Source organism: Porites lutea, chromosome 7 (assembly GCF_958299795.1).
Source record: "Porites lutea chromosome 7, jaPorLute2.1, whole genome shotgun sequence".
Classification (NCBI taxonomy): Eukaryota; Metazoa; Cnidaria; class Anthozoa; order Scleractinia; family Poritidae; genus Porites; species Porites lutea.
This window is the reverse complement of record NC_133207.1, coordinates 8,523,291-8,549,682: the sequence shown is the minus strand read 5'-3', so window position 1 is coordinate 8,549,682 and position 26,392 is coordinate 8,523,291. Positions and strand designations below refer to the sequence as shown.

At 38.1% G+C, this 26,392-nt stretch overlaps 1 protein-coding gene across 1 annotated transcript in view; it reads right to left on the bottom strand.

The window, feature by feature from the left end:
- The window catches only part of LOC140943650 (uncharacterized), a 44,212-nt gene extending 21,859 nt beyond the window's left edge, over positions 1-22,353 (bottom strand). The window contains exons 1-8 of the mRNA XM_073392771.1: positions 22,085-22,353; positions 20,924-21,122; positions 19,627-20,191; positions 17,097-17,100; positions 11,367-11,501; positions 9,734-9,969; positions 8,952-9,072; positions 7,346-7,513 (exon numbers count right to left, since the gene is read on the bottom strand). Coding sequence (XP_073248872.1) covers positions 7,346-7,513; positions 8,952-9,072; positions 9,734-9,969; positions 11,367-11,501; positions 17,097-17,100; positions 19,627-20,191; positions 20,924-21,122; positions 22,085-22,340 — 1,684 coding nt within the window. The 5' untranslated portion in view covers positions 22,341-22,353. The remainder of the gene's footprint in view (positions 1-7,345; positions 7,514-8,951; positions 9,073-9,733; positions 9,970-11,366; positions 11,502-17,096; positions 17,101-19,626; positions 20,192-20,923; positions 21,123-22,084) is intronic.
- Positions 22,354-26,392: the final 4,039 nt, after the last annotated feature.

Genomic DNA, 26,392 nt, shown 5'->3' with positions numbered 1-26,392 from the left:
ATTTTTGCTTTACATAGGATCAGCTCAATTAATTAGAAGACGGGTTAAAATTGATCAGTTTTGAATTTGCTTTTCATTTTTATGGAATATTTCCAATAATCAATTAACAGCTGTTCGTGTTGATATTTGTTACAGTCCATGATGATGCCTGTATTGAGAATCTTTTATTACGTTTAATTGTATTTACATTTCGAATAAAACTTCCGTCAAATGAGTGATTTTACCTTGAGCCCCCCCCCCTATCTTGGCAGCAATTTTATGTAATGCCCCCCCTCTAGTTTTTCAGCCCTCCCCCCCTCCTGATAATTATTGCACAGTCCCTAATCAGGCGAGTACGTTTAATTGAAAGTCTGTAGCATGACTTAATTTCAGACGTAAATTTTAATTAACTCGAATAACGTATCTACATATAATATATAGATTTAGCCAGGGCTAAAAGCGAAGCTCCAATTAATAAATTTATAATTTAAATTAAAAAATAAACTTTTAATCCACAAATCATTTAACTTAAGGGCACATTCATGTGACTTTTGAGGGAAAGGCTAAGTTATTTTAGAGTGAAACATCTTACATCGAATTGATAACCTTATATGTACACCCAAAAAATAGCAAACATCTTCGATCACATTCAAGATCACAGTAGATTAGGCCTCGAAAACAAATTCTTGGAAAACAAATCACGCCGAATTTTTTTGCGTTCGAGAGGTTTACTTTACAAATTCTTACCAACAAATCTGGGGGTGTTTAAACCAACCTTTTATAATTTTTATACAACACATTTGAGGTGAAACAGTACTATTTATCACACAGACCTCGGACAGAATGCAGTATTTCACAATTTTTCAAGACAAATTGCACTCAGTCAATATTCAGGACGATCAATCGTAAAGCGAAACCGTTCAAAAATTTCCAAAATCACCCATATGGCTAGCCGGTTCTCGTTTCTATAGTGCGAGCTGTCAGTGTGGTCGAGTGTTTGCATGAACTTTAATAGCGTTACACTTCAACATAATAGCGAATTTATTATTTTTTTTTTGTTATTTAATGGTTTCAGTTTTAACGATGTATAATCTTATAAAGCGTTTGATACGCGCGACATTTTTGAGTACTCCTGCAAGCGATGTTCATGAACGATGAAAACAAACGGCACAGACAAGCGATTAAAATTGCAAGAGAGACTACTAACAATCAAAAAAAGAAATATAATTCGGTGAAACATTTACAGAGATAACAATTTTCATTCATGAAGACAAGTATTAAAGTGTCTCTAAAAATCCTGAGTCTCGGCGTGAAGCTTTATAAGCCGGCTTCCCGGCGCGGGTGTTTACTGTTTTCCAAGGTGAACTCCTCGAAGCAAGAAAATCGCTCAAAGTTTTCTTTCTACAGCCAAATTTATAACTAAATATTCTTCGGAACGTTTTCTATCTGTGGTGAGCAAATATATCTGAAGGCTTTTTAAAGTTCTGTAAGCTTATATCAAACCGTTCAAACCTGATACTAGGTCAGATCGTTGACTCAAACTACGGCTACAAACGTGCATAAACTTGCCGCATAAACTGTCAGCGTGAATGTGTAAGACTTCATGAAATTAGATATAACGAAAACAAACATCAAATACAATAGTTACTCAGGCTTACCATTCGAGATTCAGTCCCTGAAAGCTATCAAGGAAGGCCACAGTTGCTTGAGACTTTTAAACCCTCTTAAGCATTAAGCAAGGTGAAAAACGAAAACGATGCCATCCGAAATCGAATTACCAAATTTTGACAAGCGACGCGTTCCTCAACCAAAAACCCAGTAAACAAACCAGCCATGAATAACAGAAGACTCTTGATAGCAGCTGTATTTCATTTTGTACATCCAGAAGAAAAAGACAGTTAAAAACATCACAAGTTGACACAAAACTCTTCAGCTTCAGCTGTCAAAGTAAACAATTTTCAAGATGCTGCATAATTTTTTCGCATGAACTCACCTGTCAAATTTTGACCAATCAGAGTATAAAAATTGGACGTAGAGCGTGACCAACGCGTGACCATGGTAAGATAAGGTCTTCCCCGCCTGCTTTTAAAAAAACTGGCTGAATTTTCGCTTCCGAAGTCAGTTTGAAATCAAAATTCTAATAGTGCGGGGCCATGGTGACATAAACACAACATATTTGATATGAATCCTTGGAAAAAATAAACTTGAGCCTGCGATCATTTCAAACTGGTAATTTGTCTGCGGATAACTTCAAAAAATACTCGACCTCGATGGGTCGACACTTGAGCCCGCGCTACGGTCAGGTGATACTGGTCAGCGGATGCCCTGTTTTGACAGCTGTCAATTGATCACAACATTGATGTGAAATTAGTTTTCTCTTGGGCTCCCAAACTAGCTAAAATGTTTTCCTGTGGTGCGGACGGACGGTCGGTCGCCGGTCGGCGGTCGGTGTACGGTCACGTGATTACCAAATTTTCTGGGATGGGTAGATTTACTTAGCCATGGGGCTCCGCCCACGGGCGCGCTTCGCGCGCGCGTGGAGCTCCGCTATTACCAACAAAAAAATCTACGGCAATGCGAAAGACAAATCCATCAGGAGTTAAGGGCGGGATTTGAACTCACGGCCTTTTACCTCGATCATGGCATGGCAGCAATGTCATGTTTAGATGCCAAAATCGCATTGGTAGCTAGCATAGTATCTCTTAGTACCTTACCTTATTGGCCCCTGCAACACACATCCGAACAGACAAAGCCACAAAGCCACAAACAGACATATGCTAACCCATTGACATATGAGCTATTTGTTTTTTTCAAAATAGCTCAACAATGAATAATCCAAATAGAAGCCACCTTTAAGGTGGCTCCCTAGAGTATTTACTAATAACGCTAGCTATCTAGCATACGTTACTGAACGAAATCTAGTTACTTTATCTTTGCGATTTTGTTCACGAGGTTCTCCGCTAAGGTTACCCATATAAGAAGGCTCCTTTAGAAAGTTTCATTTTCTGGATTAAGGCCGTTGCCATGGCAACATCGCATCCTTAAACAGGCAGTAATTTTGTCATTTTTGATCATTTTTTCTTAATATTTCTTATTTCCCTCGGTGAAATGTCTTTAAACTTTGCCAGTTTATATTAACGATATTGCTTAACATTTTAAAGTGGAAAAAATATGGGGTCGTTAAGACGGTTTTGCCAATATTTTGAAATTTGTAATTTTTCTTAGTGGAGGAATTTAGCTCTTACAGATTTTAACAAAAAAAGGACAGTACAAAGGTACTGCAACTGTTAAGAAATGAGGCGATTTTTAAAAAAATTTACCAAAGGAAACGCGAGAAATTCACGGTTAATTAACTATGTTGACGTCACAAAAATCCGAAAAACACGCGTGGTTCGGGGTCGTATGAGCAAAATACGCGCGCGAGCCATCACGCCCGCATGCGCATAATGTACAAAGCTACTGAAAACATGTGGTTTCTTTGAAGAGTACGAACGCCATTGTTTTGAAGCCGTTTATCAGTATTATTACGGTGATGTCTCGCCAGTTGAAAAAGGAGAGATAGCGGATTCAATTTTATACCTGACACAAGATGTTTTCTTCAAAGTACTTGACTATTGTAGCTAAAATTCGAACCGTGGTGGTCACTCGTGAGGATGGCGATGGTCGGAGATGAAGGCGGTGGTTGTGCAAGGATCGCAATAAGCCCTTCATTTCCTAATCTGCTGTACAATGTTTGCAGGTCTTCAAATGTCAGCCCACTTCCGGATACTTTTTCAACCTTGTTTTTATTTAGAGATAATTTCGACGGCGAAGTTTTTCTTTAAAAGTCTGCTGTAAAAGATGGCGCCGATCTATAAATCGTACATCATTTCCTCAGCTACACGTACAAGACCGTAGGTCTTGACGGACAACTATTGCATTCGTCAAGGGTCAATCTGTGAGTAAAAATTATTTCTCGTTGTGCAAAAAACATTTTCCAGTGCATCTTGCATGTGCGTTGAAAGGCGTTTGAAACAAGAAAAAATACAAGGATGTTGGTTCGTCAATGGAAAGGTTCCTTCGATTAGGATGCAAGTTAAGTTGGAAACCTTTTTTCTGATAAGGTTTTTAAACAATGTGTAGAGTCGGCAAAACAAAAAAAAATTACACTCCCTCTAATCTTGTCTTAAAGCCACTTCTAGAATTACTTAAATCAAATCAAATGTTAGAGAAATAAAGTGACCAAGGAGCTCTGCCACTGAAGACAATCTTCATTGTTTGTTCGGAAATTGGCTCGATCTTTCAGATCTTTCCATTGACCGTGAACCAAAGGCCAGAAACAGCAACATTGCTTCCTTCTGGGTTAGTGTACTTACTTCTTTGTTTTCTAAGTAAAGTTTCCACTCACCATTTACTTCGACTATTTAATGTTTGTCTACCTTTGAAGCGAAAGAATTGATGTCTTTGGAAAATTTCTCCTTTGTTTTTACGTAATTTACTCTTATGGAGATCGATAGCGACTTGTAACCGGTGTAACATTGTCTCCTCTCATAAATTTTTGACCTACACTAATCAAACGTTTTGCACAATGAGCTTCAATAGAAAGTTAATAAAGTTTTTTTGGGGGGGAATACTTCGAAACTGAGAGGCCATGTTTGTTTTAATTTTTGCGTGGACGTCGCGCGGATTTTAAGACTCGCGCCATACTAGTGCTCAGGCTACGCACGGCCAATTTACTCTAGAGAGCCACCTTAAAGCAATAATAACAACAAAAACAAAAAAAACTTGCAAATGGCAATCTGTAGCTATTTACAAGCGTGGTCCATTTAAATTTTCGATGACCGAAAAACAAGTCAAGCTATAGTGGGCTGGGGGGGACTGAAGTCCAGGACTGCCAGTATTAACCACTCTGCTATGCTGCCTCCCATAAATGAAAATGCTTTTCTTGTTTGTCCATCTTAAATTTTGGGGGGATAACACGCAGCTGGTGTGATACACATAAGCACATAACGAATGTAACCAAATACTTTTAAGCATAATCAACTATTGGACTATGTACCTCCAGGTCCCGGATTTGTCGGCAACACAGTGGAATTATTACAGCTTCCATTAGCGATTGCTACGTCATCGATAGCTATATCTCCTGTAAATGAAGACCCCGCAATACCTTCAAAGATTATCTATAAATGAAGTACAAAGCAATGGGAAGTCTTCAAACACTTGGAGAAAATCAAACAAGTTGGATCGCGGCAAGGGGTCCTGTCCTGTATATGACGACCCCGCAATTCCTTCAAATATTACCTATAAATAAAGTACAATTGTGGAAAATGGGAAGTCTTTAAACAGTTGGGGTAAGTCAAATAAGTTGGATTGCTGCGAGCGGAAACCGAAATAAAATTTTAAAAACCTATAATTAAAAAAGAGAGGTAATCAATTCAACAGAAAGCAAACTAACATTCACATTACCCTCAGAATTAGATTTATACCTAGTGGTCCGTTGTAGCACACATGCAATTTCAAAACATACTTCACTTGTGCTAGTATCTAATTTAAAGCATTGACACTCGGTATATCTGATAAATCACAGAAGATTAAAAAAAAAAAGGATGAAGGTCGGCAAGGGCATATGATAGATCATTTTTATAAAAGCCTCATTTTTAACCGACGACCTCTTAAAAAAATATTTAAAGATTTCCTGCAAATATTATGCAAACATTATAGCCACCTGAAATCATAGGAAATCAGTCGTGATTTTTTGAGAAGCAAACCATATCAAACTTACATTGTTGCGCAAATATATCGTTTTCATTGCTGGTATCCAGTACAAACTCTGGTTCCCAGATACATTGAAAACCAGCTCATTCCCGCTGTAAACATTAAGAGTTCCTATGGTATCACCATACATGTGATAATAGAAAACGAGACAAGCTGCTGCTCCATTTCCAGAAACAGACACCTGAAGTTTTGCGTTGTCACCTTGTCGCCTAGGAGACGAAGTCTCTATATACATGTAGTGTCCTGAAAGAACATAAAGATAATAATACTGATTCTGTGGAAAGTTTGAACCCAGGAGTCACTTCAAATGTAGGTAGGGTGAACGTAGTCCTGTTCTAGAACAAACGCCACTGACTCGTAGTCAACAGTTACCGGCACTGTACGTAAACACGACTTATTGACGGAATTAAGCAAAACTAACTGCGAAAGAACGACTGGACAACTGACAGGTCAATCAGGTCAATAAACAGAGTACAATACCAACCACTGACGTGATACAACTACTTTGACCCTAAAGATGACTATTGCACAGGTTGTCGAAAAGTCGGTCACTGTCAACAACAACAGTCCCATTCAGGACTACGTTTCACCGGACGATCAAACTCAACCTACTTTTCATATATAGACTTAGCCAGGGCTAAAAGCGAAGCTCCCGTTAACACATTCATAACATAAATCAAACAAAGCTAGGTTAAAATTTGGAAAGGCGAAGTCAACATCCCAGTCCTCAGGGTTTACAGACATATTTTTAAGTTTATTGGGTCACACCTAAGAGCACTGTAAGTATTCACTCGTTAGTGTGACGCTGGAGTCTTTCGAAAACGGGGCATTGTGTCTGGCTCGAACTCGCTGGTCTTTGAAAAAACACTGCAAATGGCAAAGAAGCTTGTCAAGATGATCGGGGGCAGGTATGTTTGTTATCATATTTGTTGCAGGAATTACTCATTTATCTTCAGGAAAACATCTCGAATCTCTGCCAGTCGATTTTCGCCTTCTTAACTCTGAACTGTAATAAAATTTTCAAACACTGACTAGAATCCTCTTTGACAAGATTACCAGTTAGTTTCTTCATCGCCTTTGTTTACAAATAAACACAGTTTAAAATGTTGAAGGCCAAAGTCAACCATCCAAGTCCTCAAGGTTGACAGTCGTCTTATACTTTATTTGAACCTTTTTTTCCGAGGAAAAGAGATTTAGAGCTCCGAAATGAGAATTTTCTTTCAAAATTTTGGTCCGTATGGCAAGTTACGGACCGCAAATTGACCAATCGCATGGCGAAAACAGACTCAGCCATATAACAAATCTTCGTAATAGGATATTAGGAGGGGTTATAAACGGAGAGGCCTATTAACAGTAATAATATTAATAATGATAAATGCTTCGAAACAAGCTATAGCAGTGCCGATCAAATAAGTTTTGAATATAATTTATTGTAGTTTTTTTTTCTTTTTTTCATCAAGCTGATAGAGATAGGCTTGTATCAGAATTGATGGAGCTCATAAGCCGCGCTGTACGATATAGTCTAATTCATTTACATCTGTTACATTTTGAGAAGACAGAGACCTTTTTAACATTATTTACAGAATGCATGTATATACAGTATTGTACGTACCGTTTCCAGAAGTGTGATCTGATGAAGGCCCTGTATTTGAAGATGAAGTACTTCCTCTTTGGCGTTTCCAGTCAAATATGTCTAAGGAAGACTGACTCCATCCATAACACAATCCATAGTCAAAATTACAAGATGCTTGAGCAGAAGGTGGTACAGACGTTGCTTGTGCTATTGGTATAGAGAAGTTGCTTTGTTTGTTAACTTATCACGACTTTGAAGTTCAGGCTGTAGCTCTATGCTATACGCTAACAAACAATCCGACACACACAGTATTTAGAAAAACATGTTTTGATCGTCCGTATTTCCAAGGTATTACTTAATATACAATGTACGCGCTTCAAATTAACATTTATCTAATTATTTATGTACGGTATTTATATCAGAATGCTCTAAGAAATTGTCGGTACTACACCAAGCGAAATTCACATAATATGACCATAATGCGAGTCTTAATTATTGATTGTCTTCTACGACGTACCTCTGGAGCATATCACCGATGCATCTTCACTGTGGCCGCAGTTATGAGAGCCCCATCCATTGTGCCCACAATAGAATATGGAACTTTCACTTCCCGAACATGCAACATCATCCAGCCAAATTTGACCACTTCCGGTGCCGAACCGGGCAGACCCTGGAGCACTTATCGCTCCAGGAAACCCAAGTTGACGACAAACAACTTGCGCGTCATATATATCCCAGGAGTCATCACAAACAGTTCCCCAGATGTTATTATAATAAACTTCAACTCTTCCTTCCCAGCTTCCAGATCCTCCAACCAGCCGTAAACCTAAAAATGGTAAAATAAAACTCAAAACACACACAAAAATGTTTAGATCCCATGACCTTGCTTAAGAACTCGTGCATTTTTAAAGCGGAGTAGAGAACAGCGGTGTTTATAGTACTAAATCAGGCGCGTACGTTTAATTGAAAGTCTGTAGCATGACTTAATTTCAGACGTAAATTTTAATTAACTCGAATAACGTATCTACATATAATACCAACGAAAAAAATCTTCGGGAATGCGAAAGACAAATCCAGCATGAGTTAAGGGCGAGATTTCAACTCAGGGCCTTTTACCTGGATCATGGCATGGCAGCAATGTCATGTTTAGATGCCAAAATCACATTGGTAGCTAGCATAGTATCTCTTAGTACCTTACCTTATTGGCCCCTGCAACACACATCCGAACAGACAAAGCCACAAAGCCACAAACAGACATATGCTAACACCATTGACATATGAGCTATTTGTTTTTTTCAAAATAGCTCAACAATGAATAATCCATATAGAAGCCACCTTTAAAGCAATAATAACAACAAAAACAAAAACAACTTGCAAATGGCAATCTGTAGCTATTTACAAGCGTGGTCCATTTAAATTTTCGATGACCGAAAAACAAGTCAAGCTGTAGTGGTCTGGGCGGGACTGAAGTCCAGGACTGCCAGTATTAACCACTCTGCTATGCTTCCTCCCATAAATAAAAATGCTTTCCTTGTTTGTCCATCTTAAATTTTGGGGGGATAACACGCGGCTGCGGTGATACACATAAGCACAATATGAATGTAACCAAATACTTTTAAGCATAATCAACTATTGGACTATGTACCTCCAGGTCCCGGATTTGTCGGCAACACAGTGGAATTTTTACAGCTTCCATTGGCGATTGCTACGTCATCGATAGCTATATCTCCTGTAAATGAAGACCCCGCAATACCTTCGAAGATTATCTATAATTGAAGTACAAAGCAATGGGAAGTCTTTAAACACTTGGAGAAAATCAAACAAGTTGGATCGCGGCAAGGGGAGACCGTTGCGAAATAAAAAAAATAAACAAATAAATAACTAGTCATTCCCACATCAGCGATAACGATATCTCCTGTATATGACGACCCCGCAATTCCTTCAAATATTACCTATGAATAAAATACAATTGTGGAAAATGGGAAGTCTTTAAACAGTTGGGGTAAGTCAAATAAGTTGGATTGCTGCGAGCGGAAACCGAAATAAAATTTTAAAAACCTATGATTGAAAAAGAGAGGTCATCAACAGAAAGCAAACTAACATTCACATTACCCTCAGAATTAGATTTATACCTAGTGGTCCGTTGTAGCACACACGCAATTTCAAAACATACTTCACTTGTGCTAGTATCTAATTTAAAGCATTGACACTCGGTATATCTGATAAATCACAGAAGATTAAAAAAAAAAAGATGAAGGTCGGCAAGGTCATATGAAAGATCATTTTTATAAGAGCCTTATTTTTAACTGATGACCTCTAAAAAAAATATTTAAAGATTTCCTGCAAATATTATGCAAACATTTTAGCCACCTGAAATCAAGGGACATCAGTCGTGATTTTTTGAGAAGCAAACCATATCAAACTTACATTGTTGCGCAAATATATCGTTTTCATTGCTGGTATCCAGTACAAACTCTGGTTCCCAGATACATTGAAAACCAGTTCATTCCCGCTGTAAACATTAAGAGTCCCTATGGTATCACCATACATGTGATAATAGAAAACGAGACAAGCTGCTGCTCCATTTCCAGAAACAGACACCTGAAGTTTTGCGTTGTCACCTTGTCGCCTAGGAGACGAAGTCTCTATATACATGTAGTGTCCTGAAAGAACATAAAGATAATAATACTGATTCTGTGGAAAGTTTGAACCCAGGAGTCACTTCAAATGTAGGTAGGGTGAACGTAGTCCTGTTCTAGAACAAACGCCACTGACTCGTAGTCAACAGTTACCGGCACTGTACGTAAACACGACTTATTGACGGAATTAAGCAAAACTAACTGCGAAAGAACGACTGGACAACTGACAGGTCAATCAGGTCAATAAACAGAGTACAATACCAACCACTGACGTGATACAAGTATTTTGACCCTGAAGATGACTATTGCACAGGTTGTCGAAAAGTCGGTCACTGTCAACAACAACAGTCCTATTCAGGACTACGTTTCACCGGACGATCAAACTCAACCTACTTTTCATATATAGACTTAGCCAGGGCTAAAAGCGAAGCTCCCGTTAACAAATTCATAACATAAATCAAACAAAGCTAGGTTAAAATTTGGAAAGGCGAAGTCAACATCCCAGTCCTCAGGGTTTACAGACATATTTTTAAGTTTATTGGGTCACACCTAAGAGCACTGTAAGTATTCACTCGTTAGTGTGACGCTGGAGTCTTTCGAAAACGGGGCATTGTGTCTGGCTCGAACTCGCTGGTCTTTGAAAAAACACTGCAAATGGCAAAGAAGCTTGTCAAGATGATCGGGGGCAGGTATGTTTGTTATCATATTTGTTGCAGGAATTACTCATTTATCTTCAGGTAAACATCTCGAATTTCTGCCAGTCGATTGTCGCCTTCTTAACTCTGAACTGTAATAAAATTTTCAAACACTGACTAGAATCCTCTTTGATAAGATTACCAGTTAGTTTCTTCATTGCCTTTGTTCACAAATAAACACAGTTTAAAATGTTGAAGGCCAAAGTCAACCATCCAAGTCCTCAAGGTTGACAGTCGTCTTATACTTTATTTGAACCTTTTTTTCCGAGGAAAAGAGATTTAGAGCTCCGAAATGAGAATTTTCTTTCAAAATTTTGGTCCGTATGGCAAGTTACGGACCGCAAATTGACCAATCGCATGGCGAAAACAGACTCAGCCATATAACAAATCTTCGTAATAGGATATTAGGAGGGGTTATAAACGGAGAGGCCTATTAACAGTAATAATATTAATAATGATAAATGCTTCGAAACAAGCTATAGCAGTGCCGATCAAATAAGTTTTGAATATAATTTATTGTAGTTTTTTTTTCTTTTTTTCATCAAGCTGCAGTTAAACGGAATCCATTTCAATACATTTAGAGATAGGCTTGTATCAGAATTGATGGAGCTCATAAGCCGCGCTGTACGATATAGTCTAATTCATTTACATCTGTTACATTTTGAGAAGACAGAGACCTTTTTAACATTATTTACAGAATGCATGTATACACAGTATTGTACGTACCGTTTCCAGAAGTGTGATCTGATGAAGGCCCTGTATTTGAAGATGAAGTACTTCCTCTTTGGCGTGTCCAGTCAAATATGTCTAAGGAAGACTGACTCCATCCATAACACAATCCATAGTCAAAATTACAAGATGCTTGAGCAGAAGGTGGTACAGACGTTGCTTGTGCTATTGGTATAGAGAAGTTGCTTTGTTTGTTAACTTATCACGACTTTGAAGTTCAGGCTGTAGCTCTATGCTATACGCTAACAAACAATCCGACACACACAGTATTTAGAAAAACATGTTTTGATCGTCCGTATTTTCAAGGTATTACTTAATATACAATGTACGCGCTTCAAATTAACATTTATCTAATTATTTATGTACGGTATTTATATCAGAATGCTCTAAGAAATTGTCGGTACTACACCAAGCGAAATTCACATAATATGACCATAATGCGAGTCTTAATTATTGATTGTCTTCTACGACGTACCTCCGGAGCATATCACCGATGCATCTTCACTGTGGTCGCAGTTATGAGAGCCCCATCCATTGTGCCTACAATAGAATATGGAACTTTCACTTCCCGAACATGCAACATCATCCAGCCAAATTTGACCACTTCCGGTGCCGAACCGGGCAGACCCTGGAGCACTTATCGCTCCAGGAAACCCAAGTTGACGACAAACAACTTGCGCGTCATATATATCCCAGGAGTCATCACAAATAGTTCCCCAGATGTTATTATAATAAACTTCAACTCTTCCTTCCCAGCTTCCAGATCCTCCAACCAGCCGTAAACCTAAAAATGGTAAAATAAAACTCAAAACACACACAAAAATGTTTAGATCCCATGACCTTGCTTAAGAACTCGTGCATTTTTAAAGCGGAGTAGAGGACAGCGGTGTTTATAGTACTAAATCAGGCGCGTACGTTTAATTGAAAGTCTGTAGCATGACTTAATTTCAGACGTAAATTTTAATTAACTCGAATAACGTATCTACATATAATACCAACGAAAAAAATCTTCGGGAATGCGAAAGACAAATCCAGCAAGAGTTAAGGGCGTGATTTGAACTCAGGGCCTTTTACCTGGATCATGGCATGGCAGCAATGTCATGTTTAGATGCCAAAATCGCATTGGTAGCTAGCATAGTATCTCTTAGTACCTTACCTTATTGGCCCCTGCAACACACATCCGAACAGACAAAGCCACAAAGCCACAAACAGACATATGCTAACACTATTGACATATGAGCTATTTGTTTTTTTCAAAATAGCTCAACAATGAACAATCCATATAGAAGCCACCTTTAAAGCAATAATAACAACAAAAACAAAAACAACTTGCAAATGGCAATCTGTAGCTATTTACAAGCGTGGTCCATTTAAATTTTCGATGACCGAAAAACAAGTCAAGCTGTAGTGGTCTGGGCGGGACTGAAGTCCAGGACTGCCAGTATAAACCACTCTGCTATGCTTCCTCCCATAAATGAAAATGCTTTCCTTGTTTGTCCATCTTAAATTTTGGGGGGATAACACGCAGCTGCGGTGATACACATAAGCACAATATGAATGTAACCAAATACTTTTAAGCATAATCAACTATTGGACTATGTACCTCCAGGTCCAGGATTTGTCGGCAACACAGTATAATTATTACAGCTTCCATTGGTGATTGCTACGTCATCGATAGCTATATCTCCTGTAAATGAAGACCCCGCAATACCTTCGAAGATTATCTATAAATGAAGTACAAAGCAATGGGAAGTCTTTAAACACTTGGAGAAAATCAAACAAGTTGGATCGCGGCAAGGGGAGGTCGTTGTGAAATAAAATAAAGAAACAAATAAATAACTAGTCATTCCCACATCAGCGATAACGATATCTCCTGTATATGACGACCCCGCAATTCCTTCAAATATTACCTATAAACAAAGTACAATTGTGGAAAATGGGAAGTCTTTAAACAGTTTGGATAAGTCAAATAAGTTGGATTGCTGCGAGCGGAAACCGAAATAAAATTTTAAAAACCTATGCTTGAAAAAGAGAGGTAATCAACAGAAAGCAAACTAACAATCACATTACCCTCAGAATTAGATTTATACCTAGTGGTCCGTTGTAGCAAACATGCAATTTCAAAACATACTTCACTTGTGCTAGTATCTAATTTAAAGCATTGACACTCGGTATATCTGATAAATCATAGAGGATTAAAAAAAAAAAAAAAAAATATGAAGAAGGTCGGCAAGGTTATATGATAGATCATTTTTATACAAGCGTCATTTTTAACTAATGACCTCTAAAAATAATATTTAAAGATTTCCTGCAAATATTATGGGAAGATTTTAGCCACCAGAAATCAAGGAACATCAGTCTTGATTTTTTGAGAAGCAAACCATATCAAACTTACATTGTTGCGCAAATATATCGTTTTCATTGCTGGTATCCAGTACAAACCCTGGTTTCCAGATACATTGAAAACCAGCTCATTCCCGCTGTAAACATTAAGAGTTCCTATGGTATCACCATACATGTGATAATAGAAAACGAGACAAGCTGCTGCTCCATTTCCAGAAACAGACACCTGAAGTTTTGCGTTGTCACCTTTTCGCCTAGGAGACGAAGTCTCTATATACATGTAGTGTCCTGAAAGAGCATAAAGAAAATAATACTGAATCTGTGGAAAGTTGGAACCCAGGAATCACTTCAAATGTAGGTAGGGTGAACGTAGTCCTGTTCTAGAACAAACGCCACTGACTCGTAGTCAACAGTTACCGGCACTGTACGTAAACACGACTTATTGACGGAATTGAGCAAAACTAACTGCGAAAGAACGACTGGACAACTGACAGGTCAATCAGGTCAATAAACAGAGTACAATACCAACGACTGACGTGATACAAGTATTTTGACCCTGAAGATGACTATTGCACAGGTTGTCGAAAAGTCGGTCACTGTCAAAAACAACAGTCCTATTCAGGACCACGTTTCACCCGGACGATCAGACTCAACCTACTTTGCATATATAGATTTAGCCAGGGCTAAAAGCGAAGCTCCCGTTAACAAATTCATAACATAAATCAAACAATAAACTTGTAATCCACAAATCATTTAACTTTAGGGCACATTCATGGGAATTTTGAAGGAAAGGCTAGGTGATTTTAAAGAGAGTTCAAGTTTAAGAGTTAAACAAATTAAACTTCAAAATTAAATGTCACCAAAAAAGAGCAATCATCTTCTATGACAGTAGATTAGGCCTGGAAAACAAATTCTTTCCAAACAAAAGAAACCAGTATGAACGAGGATTAACGATATTTAAAAAAAAGAAAAAAACCTTCCAAAGAGATGGGTTTTTAAGGCATCCAAATCTCAAATTCTTTGTGCTGTATGCATAAGTAATTAAAAGGCAATTAATTTATAATAATATAGTTAATGCCCCTACAGGAACAGATTCATACTCAAGAACTTCATGACAGCGTAACTGTCACACAGTAACGCAATCCCTCATTCCGCCTTTGGACCTTGTTACAACTATTAATATACTTCACAGTTCGTTTCGTTTATATGTCGCACAGCAACCGAGTTAAATGCCTATAACCACCAGTTTTGAACAGATAAATATCTTCTAAAGTTCAATCTACATTTAATGAATTTATACTGATAATTATATATTTTCGTGAAGTAAATGAGAGAAAATGTTAAAGAATAAATTTCAAAAGGCAGCAAACCTAATCCACTTGTATGATCCGAGGATGGTCCAGTATTTGACGAAGGTGTGGGGCCAGAGTACAGCCTCCAGTCAAATACATCCTGCCTCGACTGGCTCCACCCAAAGCACAATCCATTATCGAAAACACAGGATACTACAAGCGAATCAGGTAAATAAACCACGTGTCATTTAACTTGAAGGATCGTTCCACGTATCAAGATGAATAATAATTGGCAAGACGAGTGGCACCGGAAGTGACGGATTCACGAGAGACCTCCCCTCCCCTCCCCCTACTGTTTTAGGCCGCAGCATGATCGGCCCACCCACCCCAACCCTCCCTCCTTTTCCCTTCTCCCCTTTGGGGTTGTATTTCCAGTGTCGCGTAATTTTTACGTCCCTACCTGCGTAAAATTTATGTGTGCAAAACAATAGTGGCAATGTACGAAAGGTAGCTCGTGAGCGCAAAAGTTAAACCTCGCTCAACCTCTCGTTTAAGCTCAGCTATTGCCTATTGCCTCTATTTTATTTACGTGATCAAAATTTACGTGTGTTAACGTGCAAAGCCAAAAACGCGTCAGTGGAATTCAACATTTATCTGGGTCCGCCGCTGAACGCAGAGGTAATTACACAAAAACGCATAGTATGAGTAGGCCAGAATAACGGAAGAGTGCGTATAAAATGAAAATATTCAGGTAAAGATGAGTGTTTAGGGTTTTTTAAATTATGGCCCGCAAGCGGTCTCAATTGTGACAGTGAGTGGAAATTTGGTCAGCGGAGCTACGGGTACCAGCGCGCAAGGAAAAGTGAATTTCCACGCAAATGAGCCAGTTTCAAGGCTAAAAAAACACTGTATACAAATCGATTTCCTTTTACCTGGACAGTTTCCACTGTTTATTTCTACACTATCAATCGCGATATCCCCAGTGAATGAATTTCCTGCAATCCCCTCGAATATGACCTGCGGAAAGTGTTGAGTTGTAGTTAGCAATATACCTGACACTTTCTATCCGCTAATACTCCCTTATGATCGTGGCGAAGTTGATGATAATGATGATGATGATGATGAAGATGATGATGATGATGATGATGATGATGGCGATGGCGATGATGATAATGACGAGTATAACGATACGCTAGCTAGAATTACGTGCGCGTTAGCACACTTTTTTCTCTTACCGATCCATTCAGAATAATATTTCTCCCCACTACAATCCAGTAATTACTCTGTTGTCCGGAAATATTAAAGACTTTGCTCTTTCCGCTGTAGACGTTAAGAGTTCCTACTGAAGCTCCATACATATGGTAGTAAAATGAAAGGCACGACATTTCTCCGTTGTTTGGAACAGTAAGAACAAGCTTCGCTTTGTCGCCGGGTCTTCTTGGAGAGGATGTTTCAATGTACATATAACTTCCTTAAAGGAAAGGGGAAGAGGCACATACAAGTAAATATTATTGTATTATTACTCAACAAAGGACGATACAGTATGTTGTCCGGTATCCGGCCGGTACCAGTATCCGGCCACAAAAACCGCCCTTATCATGATCAGTTTTCGGTAAACAAAGTATTTCGAATGGAAGCTGAAGATTTCAGCTTTAAAATGCAAGTTTTGGTGGGTTTACAGCCGGAGAAACAGTTGCAGAAGACGCCGGTCTGTTCAGGTGAGTAAACTTTTCATGGCTAATATTTACGCTGTTAACTGAGCAGTAAAACTAGTGGTGTTCAAATAAGGATTGGTAATATGTGATATTTTTAAAGAAACTGTTTTATATTTAAAGTGAAGATACTTAAAGAAGTCAGGTTGTCAGAAAATTCATAAATTCTTCTTGAAATTCAATTTGTTTGGAATAACGGAGGACAGAAACATTCACTAAGTATTGATATCAGGTGCCCAGTATCCGGCCAGTTTTTCTTTGCTGTGTAGAATCGATGAAATTAGCTGCGTACTATCCGGGCAAAATTTATTTCATATCTATAACAGTATACGTAGTTAAAGATTAGGATATGTAATATAATGTGTATAATTTAATTCTACTCAACTCCTTATGGAAATTCAAAGGCGAATTGATCTCGTTAGCACGGCTTGTGTAAAGGGATTGAAAGATGTGAAAGTCAAGAAAGAGGAATTAGTGGTAGAAAACGGCAGCCCAAATATGGGGACTGAGCATGAAGAAATCAACAGGTCAGACCATTGGTGGCCCAAGCTCGAAATATAAGCACCGGCGAACATCAACATTGTTGCATAACATTCGAAATATAAGGATTTGTATGAAAAAAAAAAAAAACTATTGTTTCCGTAACCGACGAAAATCAAAGGATTTCAATAAAAAAAAACAGCTTACCTCACATAAAATGTGTGTTACGTCTCTCCCGTTCGGTCTATGGGCCGATTTATGGCCGTTTTATTGGTTGTACTGTAAACGGTTTTCTCTCTCTATAAAGGTTTACCAAGGTTGGGGATTCCAGCGAAGCGGCCCGACGGATCCACCGAGGGAAAACGGCCGTAAATTCGCTCCAATGGCTCCAGTCGCTTCCAAATTCCCACTAGGTAACACGCGATAGTTCTCCTTTCCATTCATTATCTTGCTTCAAGACGCCTTTGCACCGAGAGCGAATCAAAGGTCGCAAATCTCTGCAACCTTTCCCGTCTGAAGCCATCGACAGAACCTTGGTTTGAACTCCGTGTTACCGTTGAAAGATAGCGAAATGGCCTGAGACTCAAATTACTCACACTCGGGGTGGGAGACAGTCTCTTGCTCTCGATGATATCAATACCCAAGAAAGAAATCAATACTAAATGGCAAAGTGACCTTTGACCGTCGGAAGGGCCCTCCTCCAATTTTTGTTGTTTGTTGTTGTTGTTTTGTTTTGTTTTTTGTTTTAAAAAAAACCCGGTTCGGTTTGCATTTTATTGCGAAAAAAGATCAGAATTTTGTCTTTTTTGTTGGTTCTTTTGTTAATTTTTTTCTCCACATTTCCAACCTAGGTCAGCCGCTCGCGTAGTTTTCCCCACCATACCCCAATTATTATTTGTTATGTTTTGTTTCACGATGCTAGGTTCCCAGGTCGATTTACATTTTTGGAATCGAATGCCAGAGTGACTTTGCAAGTGCAAGAGAAGCTTATAAGCAGCTTGCTATTCAAATTTATGTATAATTACGTTGTTATTGTTGTGGCCGGATACTGGGCAACATAGGAGCTCTGCAATAATGTTCAGAATTTCGCGATGGAAACGAAGGTAAAAAAAAACTGTCGTTCATCACGTTAAGGACCAAATAGATTGTCTCTGGGTCAAATTTCAGAACTCTTGTGAAGTGGCCGGATACCTTCAACATGGTACACACGTGACACACGTGACCGACTTTATGTTGTATTTTGCTGTTGATGTTTTTGTTTGTTTTAACAAAAATGTCGAGAAGGAGTTATCTTTATTTTCTTACAGCTTGCGTTGACTGAAAAGCACATAAAAAATCTATATAAGATATAAACTGCTCATGCTATTTGATTACTAAAAGGCAGAGTCGTCAGCTGTTTACGCCCATTATAGATAAAATTTTACTTCATTGCAATATATGGCTACTGACACTTAATATTGTTTGGTAACAAAAATAATACGTGTAACGTAGAGTAAAATATACTTCATGCCAATGACTACGGGAACTTCATTAAAGCTTCATTTCTTCTGTATTGAAAATGGATTTGTGAATAAGAGAAATTAATTGAACTAAATCTGACCTGATCCCCCTTGCCCAGAAGACGGGCCAGTAGATGATGATGGTGTTGAACCAGACGAAAGTGTCCAATCAAAGTCATCTAAAGCGGATTGGTTCCATCCGGAGCATAATCCATTGTCAAATCTACACCACACTAAGCAAATAAAATAAACGAATAAACCAATTGATGCATTCGTTCCTGTCCGTGCACCCATGCATTAATTCATCTATTTATTCATTCTTCATTCGTTCGTTCGTTCGTTCGTTCGTTCGTTCTTTCAGACATCTATTTACTCATTCGTTCGTTCTTTCGTTCATTTATTTATTTATACTACTACGTGTGAAATTTCTGCAATTTGATTGACTTAGAGCAGTGGTATTTCAGCTTAATTTGAAATACCTACATGTGAAAATTACAAACCATTTGCGGACAGTAGTATAAACACATAATAGCATGATCAGTACGTGATATTTGGAATAAATACCACTCACGATATTTTACAATTGTGTCAAATTTTCGTGTAGCAGAATTACGTATAACAATTTCGAAATATCACTCGTGGTATTTATGCCAAATATCACTACAAATCATTATCATTATACTAAGTCATTTTCTTCCAAACATCACTAGTAAAATATATTTTTAATAAAGAAATCCCCAGCGTTTATAAAAGCAGTAGCACTGACAATGCTACGGTTGCATGTTTTGTTAGAGTCATTGAACTTTTGCCAGTAAAAAAACGTTGTATAGATGATGACAGAAAGGGGACTTTTAATTTCCAAGAAAAGGCTATGTAAGAGCTGTTTGAAATACTTACCTAACGCGGACACCGATTGGTTCTGTTGCGAAACCGCAGGTGGTATTGCTTGATAAATATGGTTGGTTATCCATGATTTCAGTTCTCTAACTTCAGCATATACTCCATACTTTGAAGCATACGCACATCCGTGACCCCAACTTGTTACACCCTCAAGAAACCATGTACCGTTGACCTCACACACCAGTGGACCACCACTGTCGCCTTGACAAGTGTCAACTCCTCCTGCATCCAGGCCAGCACATAGCATCGAATCATCAATCTTTCCAGGGTAGGAATTCAGACAACGTTGCTTGGAGACCAGTGGTATCTCAGCTTCCATGAGTGTATTTGGCTGGGACCCACCTGACGACAGTGTACCCCAGCCTGTTATCCAGCACGTTTTGTTTAAATTGTCAAAAGGGAGAGCGTGGCACATATCAGGCAGGCAGACAAGCCCGATGCCAACTCCAAGATTTGCAGGTTTTAACAGCTTAATCAGGGCGATGTCGTTGCTATAGCTCAACGGGTCTTGATAATTTTCATGGCTGATAATCTGTACAACCCCGATTTCCTGTTCTGTTCCAACACTACTGGTTGTTCTGTAGTGAGCTCCCAACCTTGAAAAATGAATAAGACAAAAGTACATACAATTCAAAATTAATATTTAAAAAACTATAGCAACTATAGTAAACGACGACAATGGCGCTGGTGATGATGATGATGATAACGAAGACGACGACGACGATGATGATCATGATGATGATAACAATGACAGCAACAAGGACTGAGTATGATTAAATGCAAACGATCCTTAATAATGATTATCCTTTTAATACAGGACCAATGTGATCTTTGTTGATGATTAATTAATTAATTTAATTATTATAATAATTACAATTATTTTTTTTTTTGACGCCTGATCGCAGATTAATTAAAACAAGATATGAACGCGCCAGAATCCCACAAATTGCATGCACAGAATCAGAAATCCCAGTCTACTGCTGCATGCTGTCAGGATAGAGAGACCCAATAATTAGAATCGTGAACATAGGGTCAACAAAATAATCAAGGTAAGAAGCAATTCACTCCAGAAGTTATCAGAAGAAGTGGGTACAAGCTTCCAGCGCAACGATTTCTAGGATCATTTGGGGAAAGGGGGAGGGGGGGGGGGGAGAGACGACCGTTGCTTGATGACTGGCTAATGATTGCACGATACACGATACCACGACCAATGATAAATATGCAAACAACCCCAGAAATTACTTTGCCCAAAGCTTGTACCTATTCTCCCCGGAGTTCCTAAAGTCGAGTATTATTTCTGGTTTTGAAATAAATCAAGCGTAACTTACTTTACTTTGATAGAAGAGGGCGATTTTCCGCTGACACAATGTGCAGCGGTCACCACCCAATAAGGGTCTACCAACGATCCGCCGCAAAACTGGTCTCCAGACGATTTGATCAACATCACCTGCCACGGCCAGCTATTAACTCTTGCAGCTGAACCACCAACAATTCGACTACTAGCGCTTGGTCGAGACCCACAAAATACTATATGAAATAGAAAAATTAATAAATAGTTACATACATAAAGTTTATTTACTTGTCAAGAGTATTTAGCTAATGAAGCTAATTGGGAAAACTAGATATAAAAAATACATAAATTTAGCTGGAATTAAAAATTCACAGTAAAACTATGACCAAGAAACTATGTACATATATGTAATTAATCATTCATATAACAATGAGTCAAAAAAAAAACTTTCACGAAAGGCAGGCCTGGCAATTACAGCTACAATCAAGAACATTAGTAATGTACGATGTCCATGGTGCGAATCGCACTCTTAAAAGATTGTTTGATATACAAGGAAGGTCTTTTGTTATCTTACGTTAAAGATAGGGTAAATTTCTATTATTGCAGAAGAAAAAGGCAATAGATTTCTCTGATTCCATTCGATAATTTTATTAAAAAAACCTAGTAGGTTACATGTAAGTTGTGTCCGGCTATGGTTTAATATTAGCGAGCTGAGAGTGAGCTACAGTTCATGTATGGAAGTGGGGCTAAAAGCAGGGAATATGAACTTTCATGGCGCTTACTTTCATATCGAAGTATCTCCTCAGTGCCCCAGGATATTAAATCTGGATGCGCCTCCCCCTTTAATTTCTTCGATGGAATCATAATCTTTTCAAATCAAACTTTCCGCATTCGAGACGGTGACGTGACTGCTCTTGAATTATAGGTCAGCTGGTGTTTAACAGTGACCCTGATCCTTACAACATCATTTACTTAATGGGGTCCAAAAACTTGATTCAACAATTAGTTATGACAAGTACCAATAAGCCCTTTGCTGCTAGTCAAACGACGATAAATCTATTTCCTGAAGATTATCACCATAGCCGTTACATTAGCACAGCTGTTATTAGAGAACCAAGGCATGTCCTTAGGTTAAAATCCCTTCACCTCAATTTTCATGTAGCAAGAAACAGAATTCAATGCAAAATGTTTAGCTTACCATAAGTGGTGGAAGCCAGACTTTCACTGGTTTTGTAGGCTTGTCCAGTCTCGTCAATTCCATACACGCCAATTCTGTACCTTGTGGATGGTCTTAGCCCGGTGATATCTTTAGTTGTCGCACTTCCTGGAACAGTTTCTACAGCTAGTAAATTTCCCGCAGGACTATTAATAAGAATCAAGTAAAACCTGGCAGTCCGGCCAACGTTCGACCGAAGCGAAGACCACTGAATACTAAAACCAAAATAACTGGACATCAAAACAGTCACATTCCATCCTGATAGCGGTAAAGCTGAGAAAAAAAGGTAAAAATAAAAGGAACAGAGATTACTTGTATTGGCGTATTTTATCACTTGTTTACTCCTGAAATACCACGTAATATTGCTTCTCTTCCATCGATCCTGAAGCACATGCGTGTATCATGCATAAGGTCTATTCTAGCCAGTGCCCAGTTGTTCGAAGGCCGATTAGCGCTTAACCCGGGGTTAAATTTAAACCAAATTTATTTTTCTTGTTTTCAAAAGCATTTTCTCGGACAATTTTTTGTTATTTTTAGAGCTTCCAATCATCAACTTGTAGACAAAAAGAATTAATAATGTAATAACATAGAAGATTGTAATTTCAAATTATTTGGAAAACAGTCGATGTACCAGTTGCATTGGCATAAGACCCAAATATTGTCTATGGTCTATTTGTCATGGTCTACAATATTTAGCTCCTTTAATTAAGGAACAGTAAAAATGTCCTTGACTAAAACGTACCTGAATATATGCTGTTCTTCAAAATACCAAACTTGATTTTCACGCTGCTTTGAGTATTTCCTAAATACATTTGAATTGAGATGTTACCGGACGAGCCAAACTGTACATCCAACAAATTCTCTGTGGTAAAAGGTGAGCACCCTGTATAACTGAGAATCTCGTTACCGCCTCCATCAATGATCTTCACATATTCCCTGTGTGATTAAAACATGACAATCAGATCAGCTATAGTGTTCTGTACAATCGCCAAACTTCCTTTTCTGCAATGCTACCACAAAGTTTGTTATGCTCACTAATGACTAGCAGTAACCAATGGTCAGGAATTGCGGGGGAATATTTGCGTTTACATGTGACTACTGATTCTGTGAGTAAATAGTGAAAATGTAAGTGAAGAATCGAATAAACTTCTTTTAGTTTCGGTATCAACAGAGGAAATCACCCTGGAATCATCAAGGCGGAAAGTGAATTGAACAGCGAGGTAAACAAGAGTCAGATTGAGTTCGACTACTTTATTCAAAAGGACAAAATTTCGTATTATGTGTGGCCATGGATGTGTTTAGGAATCAAAATATCGAACAAACATTGCTCCAGATGTATCAGAAAGTTACCTTATTCTCGAGATTTTTGCAGGGATTTCAGATAGGCCTTCCACTTAACACCAGGGCCTTTGCAGCCACATACCATGCACATTTGTTGGAAGAACAAAAACATCCCAAGACTGTGAACGAATTTTGGAAAAACCCGCTTTACATCAAGAAAGTGCCGCTGACCACACCACCAAGAATACGACTGCGGGCACGCATTTTGCTCACCAGAAATAATAATAATAATAATAATAATAATAATAATAATAATAATAACAATAATAATAACTATAACAAAATTCTCAAATCTGATTGGCTATCAACTGCCCTGATCTCAGCCTTAATTGGACAATTTAATAGGACAGTACGCGTCATGTCTAAGTAATTGGACAGTACGCGCCATCTAGCGTTTTTTTCACTACTAGCAAAAAAATATTGGAATTTCTTCTGTTTTGATTTCAAAAAAGGGCCTTATATATCACAAATTTTGTTAAAGTTATGATTAATTGGTAACAGAACTTCGTCTCGTCCAATTCGGTCTGTAATCATACTCGTGATTAAACAAATCGGAATCCGGCAACGCCGTCGTCCGATTTTGTTAATCACTCGTATGATTACAGACCGAATTGGACTCCACTCAGTCCTGTTACCATTACTAATAATTAGGAGTTAGGAGTTATTAAGAAAGGTCCAGAGAAGTTAATCAGTGAAATGTCAATAAAACAACAACCTCCAGGAAATTCAAAAGACAACATTGTTGAGAATGACATATTTTACAGAAGGTCCTATCCATCAAGGGCTGGAATTTGCATTTTGCTAGCCAGTTCTAGTACAGTAAAAATGTCTTGACTTTATACCTCTAGACATCACTTTTCTTTTCTAGTAAGATTATCATCTGCTATTCAGATTCACAAAGAGCTACAACTTATTTCTATTCATTTCTTTTCTTACGAGAATTTATGACGTCACTCAGTTTACCTGCAAGAGACGAGATTTAATTCTTGTACGGAAATCAAAGCCACCGCTTGGGGTATACTGGCACTTAGTATGGTCCACTGACACGTTTTATAGTAGCCGCTTGTACTGTTAATGTGAATATTTCCATACGTACCATTTATTGTCCTGGAGCAACCTAGAGGGGAAGATTTCGAGAAAGACCTTCAATGATGATCATGGAATGTAAATATTTTATTTTAGAACAAAACAGATTATATGATACAGATTTACTTTATCATATAGGTCTAAGCAGGGCTACTTACAGGGTGCATGGATGCAAGAAAGCACATTATTTTTAAAATTCTACACAATTCTGCAAAATACTGAGTGAAACACCTAGAGTTGCTACAAATTCATGTTTTACAATTCAAAAGATTTTTAGAGCCCTTTAGGTATATACACTGGCAATTTTCTGTATCACTACCACGACCACTATCATAAAATCATTATCGTTATCGTTATCACTGTCTTTATTACTGTTATGATCACAACAATGATTACTCTTATTAATTACTATTATTACTACTATTATTATAATAAAATTAATAATAACTATTACAACTATTATAATCATTATTGCTATCTATTACTTCCATTTGAAATTTCTTGGATATGCAATTTGTGATAAAAGTTAATACTGAAAAGTCACAACGTTTCAACCTCTTTGAGGTCATTTTCAAGTAAGAGTAAAGTACAAAATTAGCATAATTAAATATCTTACAATTAGTAAATGCAGTGAAAACCATTATTTTGTATTTTACCCACACTTGAAAATGACCTCTAAGCAGTCGGAAACATTGTGCGTCAACTTTCATCCCTAAATATTTGTTTATTTATTTAATGAAAATGCTGGGCAGTAAATTTCGCTTGCCTTTTCTTCATCAACATATGATAGCTTGGTTTAGCTGGATATTTTTTCGATATGTGAAATTTACGGAGAATATAGGACTGCCGGTCACTTAGTGTTTTGAAAACCTTGACCGGCAGTCGAACTGAGAAAATTGTTCGAAGTGTCACAAAACATGGTTTCGTCTTCTGAGCCCAGCGTAAACCAATCGCTAGACTTGGGATCTTTAAATAAAAGCATTTCAAGATCGCTTGACTTTTCTTAATCGACATATGATAATTAATTTTGTTAAAATACTTGGCAGCTAGTAAGTTTCGGTCAGGTGTGAGGAATAAGACTTTCCTTTCTCGGCCACAATATTGCATTTCGCCGAGAACGATGGTCAGAATCCTAAGCCATATTATCGAGGATACTGATGCCACTCTAAAATTGTTCTGTGCTTCAGGATGAAGATTTGCAACCGCCATTGTCACGGTGGTCATGGTTTTACAGTAACGAATAAGAGAGCCAAAGTGGTTGAGGAGAGACCTGACTCAAATTTATCTCATCCGCCATTTTGTGGACGGTAGTCTGGAACGCTGGAATCTGGAATTGGCAAACCTTTTAAATTTCACCATAGGCGACCCAAACTTTGTGAAGGTCGTTGGACTTAGGATTTAGAAGAGAATGTTTAAGCAATAGACCACACTTTCTATGGGTTTACCGGCGTGATAACCCACGCGGGATGTTGGGAGAACACGAGAAAAGCTTGTAAATCACGAGCCGAAGGCGAGTGATTTACAAGCTTTAGTAAAAGCTTTAGTAAAACGGAGTCGTTTAGGCAAAAAAATATTTTAATAGCGTGATCAAATCTTGTCTTCTCTCTAAAGTCGTCATAAGCCAATCATAGCTAACGATACAATAGCACCGAAAAAGTAATCAAGCGCCAAGCGCTAATCTTTCACAAAACTTGACAGTCCATCGAGCGACAAACAGCAGAACTTCTCTGACCAGAACACGTTTTGAACTCAATGGAAACTTTATATGGAAGCTGTTTTACAGCAAGTCAAATTTAACATTCCCGATCGTGCATAAATTGAACAGCTGCTCGAACTTCGAAGTGCTGTGCTGATTTGTGGATA